The 11,535-nt window shown below is 45.3% G+C and overlaps 1 protein-coding gene across 1 annotated transcript in view; it reads right to left on the bottom strand.

Moving 5' to 3' along the window:
• Positions 1–10,159, bottom strand: part of T265_08759 (hypothetical protein) — a gene marked incomplete at both ends in the record, with an annotated part of 14,755 nt that extends 4,596 nt beyond the window's left edge. Inside the window, 6 exons of the mRNA XM_009174648.1 lie at positions 2,471–2,540; positions 5,112–5,244; positions 5,843–5,999; positions 9,264–9,364; positions 9,416–9,544; positions 10,002–10,159. Coding sequence (XP_009172912.1) covers positions 2,471–2,540; positions 5,112–5,244; positions 5,843–5,999; positions 9,264–9,364; positions 9,416–9,544; positions 10,002–10,159 — 748 coding nt within the window. The remainder of the gene's footprint in view (positions 1–2,470; positions 2,541–5,111; positions 5,245–5,842; positions 6,000–9,263; positions 9,365–9,415; positions 9,545–10,001) is intronic.
• Between the last annotated feature and the right edge of the window lie 1,376 nt (positions 10,160–11,535).

Below are 11,535 nucleotides of genomic sequence, written 5' to 3'. Positions count from 1 at the left end.
CCAGGCAGGAAAGTTCAGGAAGACGCGTTCAAGAGAAGAGTTTTTGTGAATAAGATACACATTAGAGTTTTGCTTCCCTGTCCAATAGTCTGTAACCGGTCAGTTGGCATTTTCTAATAAACAACTTCGCAACGAAGGCCTTCTTCCTTTCACTAGGTCTGCCCATGGAAAGCTCATCAGGTAGGCTCAGTCCGTGAATTCTTGAACCGGATTGGTACCTGTTGGGTACATTATCTGCTTATTTGAGTGCCAGACGTGTTATCGACGCAACTGCACAATATGGTCAGCCATCACGGACTACATTTCAAAATGATAAGACAGACAGGAATAATAAAAGTTGCACCCAAGCCTACCGAAATCAAGTAGCACCTGATAAACCGACGCTGACAGAAGTGCACAAACTGAAACACCGAGTGTGTGTGTGTGTGTGTGTGTGTGTGTGTGTGTGTGTGGATACCATCCTCTGGTCACCAGTGGTTGTTTACACACACGTACTTAAGGACTGCAATCCACAGACGGACAGCAGCATGTGAAAATGCAAGCGGATGTTTTTTTCCACAATGACAAACACGCCTTGCATGCAAGTTGATATCACGAGCATCACAAATCGAACTGGATGTTTGAGAAACGAGACCGATAAGCTAACGGGATACGAATCTCCGGGACTCCAACCATGTCCAACTTCCCTTGATGATTCTTTGTTGCAACCCTTTGGAATACCTCGCTTTAGAGACACACATCACGTGAACCACGCTGTGATTCTTGCATGGCGGTTGATCCGGGTCCAAACGCCGTTAACTCAATGAATGCTTATAAACTTACGCAGGACAGGTGACAGGCGCCTTGGAGGCAGACTTTAAAGCGTAATTCCCGATGGAATCCTTAGTAGGGCTATTTGTTTTCTGGTCTTCAGATAGACGACCATTTATGTACCCATACATAGAAATTCCTAGAAAGAAACGACTGCTATAGCACAGAATGTCACCAGGTTCTACGGCAGAAAACTAAGAACCATGCAGAAAGCAATCTGAGGACTATGAACTATCTGCTTTACCCTTTATACAAACAGGTCATAATGGAAAATCGAATTTTTATAAAGCTCTTCAGCAATCTTGTGACTGCAAGTTCAATGTCGGCCTCCCAAGGTAACCTGTTCACCACGCCAATACGATAAGTGTGTATCAATGAAAGTTGGATCCGTTAATTGTGTTACAAAGGATCTCAACTGCTGTCGAAGTAGAAAGCTCAGTTGACTAGCCTTCGCCCCTGTCGGAAACTGCCGACTGCGTAAAAGAAGTTCAGAACTGATCAGACGATCATTCTCATTTCCCCCAAAGACCGTGGTGTCAGAATAAACTGCAGTTCACGTAAGCTGCAGAACGCACCGATATAGTATACGTTCAGCGCATGTTTGCCCGTCCACAAGCTTTCAACGTCACCATTTTAATGCTCGCCGACCTTAGAGTCAAACACCTCGATCCTCACTACATTGCATGTCCACGGAAAACATTGACTGGAAACAGGTTTATTGGGAATCGTCAGAAACGCGCATCTCACGAAATTTCAGAGTCTCGAACATGCCACCTTCCACGCGCATCTCGCGAAATCTCGAACATGCCACCTTCCGGTTAGTAGTCTGAAATCTTAGCGGTTTGGTCACGAGTGGCTGAGAAGCAGCGTGATCAACTCGCGCTTGGACAGGCATTCAATACACGCGATGTGATTTCCATGACTGAAGGATTATGCTTCCTTAAATGAGGAAGTGTCATGTCCTCAAAATGACAGATCGGTGTGAAGCGCCATTAGAATCCACTCGAGAAGCCAGTCATGAGTCACATGACCACGTGATGTGATTTCGGTGATTAAAGAATGAGTGTCGGTATAACTCGTCTCAGTGAGAGTTACTCACGTTGCTGACCGGCCACTCGTGGCCAGGCGGCTGAGAGTTCAAGGTGGCGCGTTCGAGACTCTCTGGGATTTCGTGAGATGAGCCCTACAGACGATTTCAAATAGCTGGGATTTCGTGAGATGAGCGCTACAGACGATTTCAAATGAACAGGGAGCAGCTGTACAGTGCTCAACTGGTTTTCCGCGTAGATTGGGTTAATTTACGAGACGAAATATCGACTGAAATTCCCAAATCTTCTCACACTATCAATAATGTAGGTGTATTCAACAAAAAGAGGAACATATATAGGTGGTGGATATAACTGTGTTCCAACTCGCACGTGGCAACAAGAAAATGTCGGAAGCGTTCAAATTGTACTTGTCAGGCTTATTGTTAAATTTCAGAGAGTGTACGTTGGATAACGCAAACTGCAGTTTCGGTACGAGTGGAAGTGACCGAAACAATCCAGTGCGCACAGTGTAAAAGCTGCTAGCGAGAAATACAACACAATACCTAAACGGTCCTTGGAAAAATAATCCCACTGTTGTGCGAAAAGAGACTAGGAATTTTGATAAAACTTACATTCCTCTTCCTCTTGTAGTTTTTGCTTCAGATCTTCGAGCTCAGCCTTTAAACGCTTGACGATTTCAGACTACAAAGGTGGAATAGTTAGAGCAAACGAAACATACAAAAAAGTCACGTGTCGACCAGGAACAGTGAAGAACGTGAAACGGTTGAATTAAGAGAATAATCGAGGGACTACTGAAATAGTCTATGGTTTTAAACTTTGATGATGATGATGGGGGTTGTGGTTTGATGGAAGTGTTTTCAATAATTTCTCCGTCAAATTTTCAAAAAATAGGCGAGAACGGAGATGAATAAATAGGAAACAAATGTCCAGTAAAGACATAGAAATCTTTCAGTGTAGCACCCCTTTCGGTGCCTAGCTACCATGCCACACGAAGAAGGCACGAGAGCTGGGATACTACCAGGTCGTCCAAGCCTAGACAGAGAAAGTCGAGAGGCAGCGGTCGGGTTCGAACCACGGACCTTCCGTTCAGTAAATTAGCGCTCTAACCACTTGGTCCATCTCGCCCCCAGTAATTGTCAAATTACACAACCGTGGTGGGCGAGATGGCCCGAGTGGTTAGAGCGCGAGTGTACTGACCGTAAGGTCCGTGGTTCGAATCCCACCTCCCCTGTATAGGTTTGGGCAACCTGGCAGTATCCCAGCCCTGGTGCTTCCTTCGGGTGGCATGGCAACTAGGCGCCGGAAGGATGCTACAGTTGAACGCTTTCTTTCTTTCTAAATAATAAAATTACGATCGTTTCCGGCGCAGAAAGTTCATCCGACGATATGAAAGAGATCGATTCAGTCCTAACAAAACGTGATTGGTGTCAGCTAAAATGGCGCATAACGACGTAGGTTGAACCTAAGCTGCTCGATGGAGACAGACTGTATTGGATGTTCTAATGGCAGATCGGAAACCGTCCTGATACCCTACCTAATCCAAACCTCACCGACGATCCAGCAAGGAGACAACAGACCTCGCCGGACTGATTTCTAGGTAGGCTTCAGTCAGTCTAAACAGAGCCAGCCGTAAACAGAGGATATCCACATGACATTCACACGACCGTAACTAAAGCCAGTTATGGGAAGAAGCTTGATCAAGACATGTCTAACACAGTGAACTCGCTTTACATTTGGAGTTTATTTGCCAAAAATGCGCACAAATTCGGTGCGGAAGGTGCATTCTGTTTGCTTGCTCACTCTGTACTCCAGATCTCAGTGGTCCAAACTGCTGTGAAATCATACTGGAGTGATTACATTGCGGGCCCTGTGAACCGTAAACGGTGAAATAATTATAGAACATACAACCTACAGGTACTCCAATGACCAGTCTTACCTATTGAATTTTCAATCACTGGAACAGTCGTTTTTTGCTGGAAAACTCTTTGGTCAATATGTTGTAGATCAGGTCGCTGTTGACCTGATCATCGAACTTCGCAAACGTTTCGTCACTTATCATGAGACATCATCAGTGAGCGGCTGGGTGGGTTCCAACATTATTACTTATTTACAAATTACAAAAGGTTATAATGGTCCATGTTGGATAATCGAACTTATTTGATCAAATGTAATCGTTCTGGGATGTAATGTAGCCCAGAATCAACACGATGACTAGCAGGGTGAGCTGGTACCCGTTTCCGGATTGGCCCGTCACATCGAACTAACCGGATGGATACGCGCGCACATTAAGTGATGCCCCCCATTTGGTTTGCGCTGAGTCCACCTCATGCCGATGTAATGCGCAGAGAATCGGATCGGGGAGTGACCATCAGCAAACGCAACTGTAGCCCAAAATCGCCTCCTCAAATAGGTACGAAGGAACGTTTGAGCTCCACAGTGCATGCTAACGGGCATTTGGTTGCTCGCACCACTCAGTAGGCACATCCTAGACTAGCGCTAACCACCGAGTGTATTCGGTCGTCCCCTTGGCTGCCCCAAACAATGTGGGGGGAGGCCCAAAAGGGAGTGCTCTTCTTCGTGGTCTACAGCCAGGAAGAACACAGTGTACTACTTCACACCAGGCGCCGTGTTAAAACCCAGGGTACCAAACGAGGCCAGATCATCGAAAGTGAACAACTTTTGACTACAGCGTTGGAAACGAACTATATATGTCATCAGATTAGGGTTTAGGCGCCGACATTCAATGGCAGTACACAACTGCAAGCAGTGATAACTGGGCCTTGAAAATATCGTGTAGTTCATTTCAAGTTATGGGGTCAACATTGACTACGGAGAGAGGCACACTCAACAGTAAATAAACAAATAAATCATTCAGCTGTAGCACCCTTTCGGTGCCTAACTGCCATGCCACAAGAAGGAGGCACGGGGGTTGGGATGCTGTCAGGTCGCCCAAGCCTAGACAGAGGAATTCGAGAGGCAGAGGTTGCATTCGAACCACGGACCTTCCGGTCAGTAATTGCGCGCTCTAACCACTTGGGCCATCCCGCCTCCACACTCAGCAATAGGAAATAACTGAATGTCAATGGACCCCAATAAAACAATAACAGACTGAAGTAATTCCAACCCAGACATCCTTTTAAGTGGCCTAAACTATCAACCAAGCACAAGAGTAGCCGATTTTGTAGGTGAGTTAGAAAGTTCTACTTAGCCGCGCCCTCTTGTGACCCCTCTAATGTAACCCATATAACTCACTTCCCCATTACCCTTCGAGCTCAGCATCTGTTCAGCCACTGCGCTGGCATTTTTGGCTTGTTTGAGTGAGGCCTCTTGACTTGCAGACATTTGTGCATGTTCGGAGATGAGGCGAATCAGGCGGCGGAACACGCTGGAAAAAAAACGGGAGAAAAGATGTGAAACCTCAAGAAGGCCATTATTTTCCATACAGGATATATTATGGTGTGGCTAGTCCGAAATACGCTTGACCCTGGAAGCACACAGTCAGACAAGGGTTGCTACGAGCATCAAGCGAAAGTGATGGTAGCAAGTGTAAAAACGAAGCCCAAGCCGCGCAAACACGAATTCAGAACCCTAAAAATCAATAGGATGCCGCCTGGTTATGTTAATCCATGAGACAAAAGATTAAGGGATGTGAGAGATAAGAAAAGCCTAAACGAACCAATGAAGAGATTCGAAAATCACACCGAGCATCAAGCGAAAGTGATGGTAGCAAGTTTAAAAACGAAGCCCAAGCCACGGAAACACGAATGCAGAACCCTAAGAATCAATAGGATGCCGCCTGGTTATGTGAATCCATGCGACAAAAGATTAAGGGATGTGAGGGATAAGAAAAGTCTAAACGAACCAATGAAGAGATTCAAAAATCACACTTTACGGGGAAAAATTAATACGCGGAAATAGTTGTGCCTAGCCCAGATTAACTGCAAGAATAAAAAACAATGACTGAGGAAAACGACGATACTTACAACCACATAAACAGTGCAAAGCCGGCAATGTACAAATTGCGTTGTGCTCGAAACATGCGCATCAGATAGAGCGATTCTGTCTCCGGTCGGAGTTCGCTAGGATGTGACTTAAGAGTTTCATAGGCACTTCGCTGGTTCATCACCTGACGAAGGGCCTCTGTAACAAGATAAGAAAGACAAAGAACTTCCAGCAATAGTGCGGCATTTCAAGAAGCACAAATGGAAAATGGCATTTTGGCTTTCACACAGACACGGTTGGACCAGGCAGATCTGTGTCGTTTGGAAAAATGAAGCATCCTACAGTTTGGCCTCAGATTGATTCCGACAGAAATAAACCAGTGGCCAGATCTTGCCACATCATGGTATAAGCAATTGCATTATGGCGCGGTTAGGCCAACTGGAAACGAACCAACCTTCGAAACCATGAATAAACACAAAGGCATCTTGTTTACAGGGGAGCACCACCTAAGCCATGAACAACAGAACTCTACTGGATAAGATGGAGAGTACTTATTGTCGAGGCTGATCAAGACAAGCTCACATAACAAGAAAAACACTTCGAAGTTGGAGATGGATGCATCTTCTTCCAGGCACAGTTGACGGAAACACAGATTTACATGAAATTATAACCGGTGAACCAAGCTGCATCAATCCAAGAATGGACACTTCGAATGGAAGTCTCAGGGTGGAGGGCGTTCTACTGCGTTTGTGAAGACATCATCATCATCAAAGACAGCAACATCAGTGTTGGCACTGACGCTTCACTGCCGTGTTGTACGAGGGCTGGGATACTGCCAGGGCGCCCACACCTAGACAGGAGGACGATTAGGGTCCTCAACCAAAGCCTTTGGCTCAAAAGCGTAACCGCAAGGCAGCGGTGTTGGGGTGGAAATGCAAATACATTACCATTTTTACGGAACACCTCGCCATACATGTTCCAACTCCCAACCTGGAGGACCGGGAGACTGTGTTCGTCAGAACTCTACCCATGGACCAACCTGGTATGAGAGACTCTGTGAGTGTCGCGCGGACACCCCCCAGTATAGCACAGCGGGTCCCCGAGGTACACTAACCGCCACACCACAGTAAGGTCCAATCTCTTCGTGACGGAAGACATGTGGACCCACAGCAACCCATTTGGAAGAAAGATACTGGTTTTCACTTAGATGTCAAACGTCGCTCGAAAATAGTTGCTATATTTTATTCTAACATCAAATTAGGGATTTCAGTGATCGAGTTGATCAGGTCTCCGAAACTTGGAAATGGATATTAGAGCTTTTTGTAATTGGATTAGTGAACGAAGGCCACCAACATCTTTTTCCCGTAGAATAGACTTCAGCGGCCCACCCGAAGAATGGACACAGACCATGTAAATACCTAGAAATCAGACTCCAAACGAATCCTCCTTACCAAAAGGATGCACGCTGCTCAATTCAACACGAGTCATTCTTCGGTACGAGCGAAGGTGTGCGTCACGCTGACCCACTCCTCCACACTGCCCAATAACTCGTCAACAGCCGAATGGGATCAAATGAATAACACCGTGACATACTGAGAACGATTTGGATGATTGTCCAAAGTTGAACGAAATACAAGAAGTGAGTTCGCAAATACAAAACGGAAAGGTCTACCAAAACGATAGATAACGCACTGGGCTGCTGAAATTTGGTGTAATGTGAATTTCTCCATCTTACGTGTAGAACACGGGACGATGTAGCACAAGACTACAAGGATGTCACCAAAGTGATCTTATACAAAGAGAAAGCAAACCAGCCGAAGGCAGAAAAGCACTGTGGAATCATCCCACTCCGTGGTTATGGCCGTAATCCGGCGAATCGAATAAACATGGGCGCTTTGGATAAGGCCACCCTGGTGGAACAGTGGAACCAAATGTTTTATAATCATTCAGTTGTAACACCCTTTCGGTGCGTAGCTGCCATGCCACTGGAAGTAGGCACGGGGGCTGGGATCCTGCCATGTTGCCCAAGCCAAAGCAGAAGAAGTCGAGAAGCAGAAGCCGGGTTCGAACCACGGACCTTCCAACCAGTAAGTCCGCGCTCTAACCATTGAGTCGTCTCGCCCCCATCTAACAGTATATATGATATTATATTATTGTACTTTAAACGCATTGCTCGTTGACATCACAATGGCTTTTGATCCGGTAAACAGAAGAGCATTTGGAAGATGAACTACCCAAACGAATTTGTCAACCTTGTCAATTCTTGGATGAGGGCTAATGTCACCGCTTGTGGAAATACATCCGTACAATTCAAAAGTGACACGGTGGTGGAACAAGCCTGCGCTATGGCATCAGCTTTATTCAGCTGCCGTGGCTGTCCAGTACCGTCTGGATGGTCAGCTGTTCAGATTAAAGCATTTCCTAGCCGGATGAACGCCACATGACACGAAAGTCGGTGTTATTTTTGGCTGAACTCGGCTTGCAGATTCTGAAAGAGAGTGGCATCGGCCCACGACAACATTCGCGTCCTAGGTATTCTGTCTGAGCTGCTTCCTATCAACCCGTTCTTGGAGAGAATCGAAATGTAGCAAAAGTGAATGAAATGGTGTGTCGAACGCATTTCTGCTACCTCCGCAACACGCTGACAACCGACCAGACGATCGACGAAAGTTTCAACTCAGATATCGAAAACAAATAGAAGAATTCAAAATATGTCTGGGGAAATCACCGCTTTCCAGTGGACATGAAAATCACAATGTGCCGTTCTACCCTTCCGCCTAAACCATCATACGGTAGCGAGACATGGACGTCATATCGACGTTATATCTGACACCTGGATGAGTTTCATCTGCGGAACATTACATAGAAACATTATTCGGACTGGAGCTGGATATTCAAGCTGTTCAAGTACTCAAAGACACTCAAAGCTATAGAAAATCGAGTCACAACCAGCTACGCGAGTAAAATCACGTGAAACGCATAGCATCGGGTCGCATTCCTAAACCGTTGTCAATTGAAGAATGGTCTGCGAGGCGGAGGAAGACCAAAACCACAGTATAAAGACAGACTTCAGATGAATTTAACAAACATCAATTTTGGTTTTAGAGTGCGGAAAAATCTGGCGTTTTACAGAGGCATCTGGCGAAAGCTCGACATGCAAGTGTGGCGCATTTTGAGACTAGATTATATTTCTTACTATTATATTAATAATTATTATTATAGATTATCCCTCGGAATCAAAGCTCCTATATCCGCCACATCAGTTGTGGTCTTTGGGCAGATCGAAGAACGAACAAAACGAAGACATTCTGACAGGCGTTCATTGTTGTCTAGAGGGCAACCGAAAAGGCTTAGACAAATAAACTGATCACTTGACGAGCACAAGCAAAATATTTACAATGTAGCATCAATCGAATAGCGTGTGATTTTGCTTCGTAATGAGAAAAAAACAAGAAAACTCACCCAACAAAACGAGTCCCAAAAGTACGAGAAAGAAATTGAAATAGTAGGTGGAGAACGCAGCCAACTTCTGGACCCATCCGGTTTTGAAAAACTTAGCCCAACTAAATGAACAAACGGCGGAATTACGCCGGAGCACGTGACTAAGAGCTTACCTGCGCGAAGAGAACAAGGGTATGATGAGAAGAAACACACTGAACATTTCCAAGTAAAGGAACGCTGCAGTCAAGTGCCACAACATGATGTCTGGGCTGAAATAAAGATACAAATGACCAAACTGGCATCTGATACACTCGTTATTAGAGAAGAGTTCAAAGAATATATTCTGTAGGTATATTTCAAAGGATCTTTTTCGGTACATCAACTGAGTGAGAGGGACAATAGCGAGTCAGGTAGATTACCCATAGGACGGTATTGACAATATAGGATGCGATACAAACGAGACAAAGATCATGCAGCACGTAAATGAGCAAATAGCCCAGATAGCATGAAGTTATGCAAGAAAGACAAGTCAGAACAAATGCCAGATGAAGAGCGAACCGACTGGAACTGAGTTCTGCAAAATAAGTCAATCCGAATTGATGCAACCTACCCAAAAGCATCAGTATTAGATAGAATGCGAGCCCATAAACAGGATTCCTTTGTTTTAGCCAGTTACTCATTGGTAGGTTTCGGATTCCAAACGCTTTGGAATATCTAGTGATAAAGCTCATCATCATGATCGAGAAGCGGATAACTCACGGTGAAGTGAGCACCTTAGAACAGCTCATTGTCTCAGAAATGTCACACAGAGCACGATAGTTCGGGTCCGCTTCATGAGCGAATTCAACGTGCAAAGCATAAAGGCAAATCAAGCAGCCCACTGCCGCAGAGCAGACCACCGGATTAGGAAGTTTCATCGATCAACTGTCACAAGAGCCGGAAGAGAGTGAGGTGTGCTGTTGGTTGGGTATGAATAGGTGAGGGGACATCCTGTGACCCCGACTTAGATCCTCGGCCCGGCTTTGGACCCTATGTTGTGGTTCCGACTATCACCAACTGACTGTATAAGTTAGATCAAGGAAGAAAAAATGGGATGATAATAAATGCAAAAAATGACGCAAACAGCAGAAGCATTTGCTGCAAATGAGTGAAGGAAAATTATGATACTACTGCGCATGTGACTTTGGTTACCTTCGATTTCCAAACTAAATACTATTCCACGGCTCTTGTTGTGAGGTCGGAATATGTGCCTGAACCTACTTTTCTTATTCAAACTCGCCAATCTCTGCCTTCGAATTTCGTGCTCCTGATATCTAATTCTGTTGACCTGAACTCAAATTCCGACTATGGAAAGATGAATAAATAGCTACAATGTGTCCTCTCCTCTCCCTTCAATAAACATCAACTGCTGAAAGACACTTCAGCTGGACGAAACGGCAGTTTGCAATTCCCGTGACTTTAAACTAGCCAACAAGAATCGGCTCCTGTTTTCTTCCAACAGGAAGCCACAGGTCATAAGGGTGGATGCTTTTTTTAGTCACCAACACCCGCACTAAGTTTGTCTCATCCCCAACCCGAATTCCTGACGACAGCGGCGACGGTGGTAATCAGACTTTGGATCAAGTTTTCGTCTAAAAATCATCCGGTTACGTCCACCCAATCCTTTAGATCTTTGTTATCCGTCTTGCTCCGCCACATGTTTAGGTGACTGGTTTCCGCTTATTCTCGGCAAGCAGTGGATCTCATAGTTCCCGCTGAAAAACTCAGAAGTACACTCTCTGCTTATGTGCGCTAATTTATTCCATTCTTCAAGCCGGGGAGGCAATCCCATCAGGATGGTTTAATCAAGCCCAATTGGGTATGGGATGAAGAACGTCGTACGATGTACTACATTGCCCCATGAACCCCCTAAGTGTATGCGGTCGATAAAGCTTAAAAGAATCACTGGGAGGGCTTTCCAATCATTGTCGGCGGCAAACGGTGGTCAAACACTTTGAAGTTCGATCAAAGCAGTTAGTTCCATTTTGTCCTTTTTTGTTGCCTTGGATTCCGAAAGTTCCAAAACAACTCTGCTTGAAAAAGCGGAGACATTTGTTCAGCTCTCTAGTCCAATTCTCACCTTCCACATTCAATGCTGCAAAAGATTAGCCTACACTTCGACTCGATTTCCCGCGCTATACAATATCAAGAGGGATTACGGCCAGTGCACTGAACACATGTAAGCAGTCCGGTTCATATGGCATTCCTCCTGAGGTGTTGCGTAACTGTACGCCCCCCCTACTACCGAAAATGT

This window comes from Opisthorchis viverrini (genome assembly GCF_000715545.1).
Source record: "Opisthorchis viverrini unplaced genomic scaffold opera_v5_232, whole genome shotgun sequence".
Taxonomy (NCBI): Eukaryota; Metazoa; Platyhelminthes; class Trematoda; order Opisthorchiida; family Opisthorchiidae; genus Opisthorchis; species Opisthorchis viverrini.
Note: the sequence above shows the minus strand (reverse complement) of the source record. Positions and strands in the feature narration are given on the sequence as shown.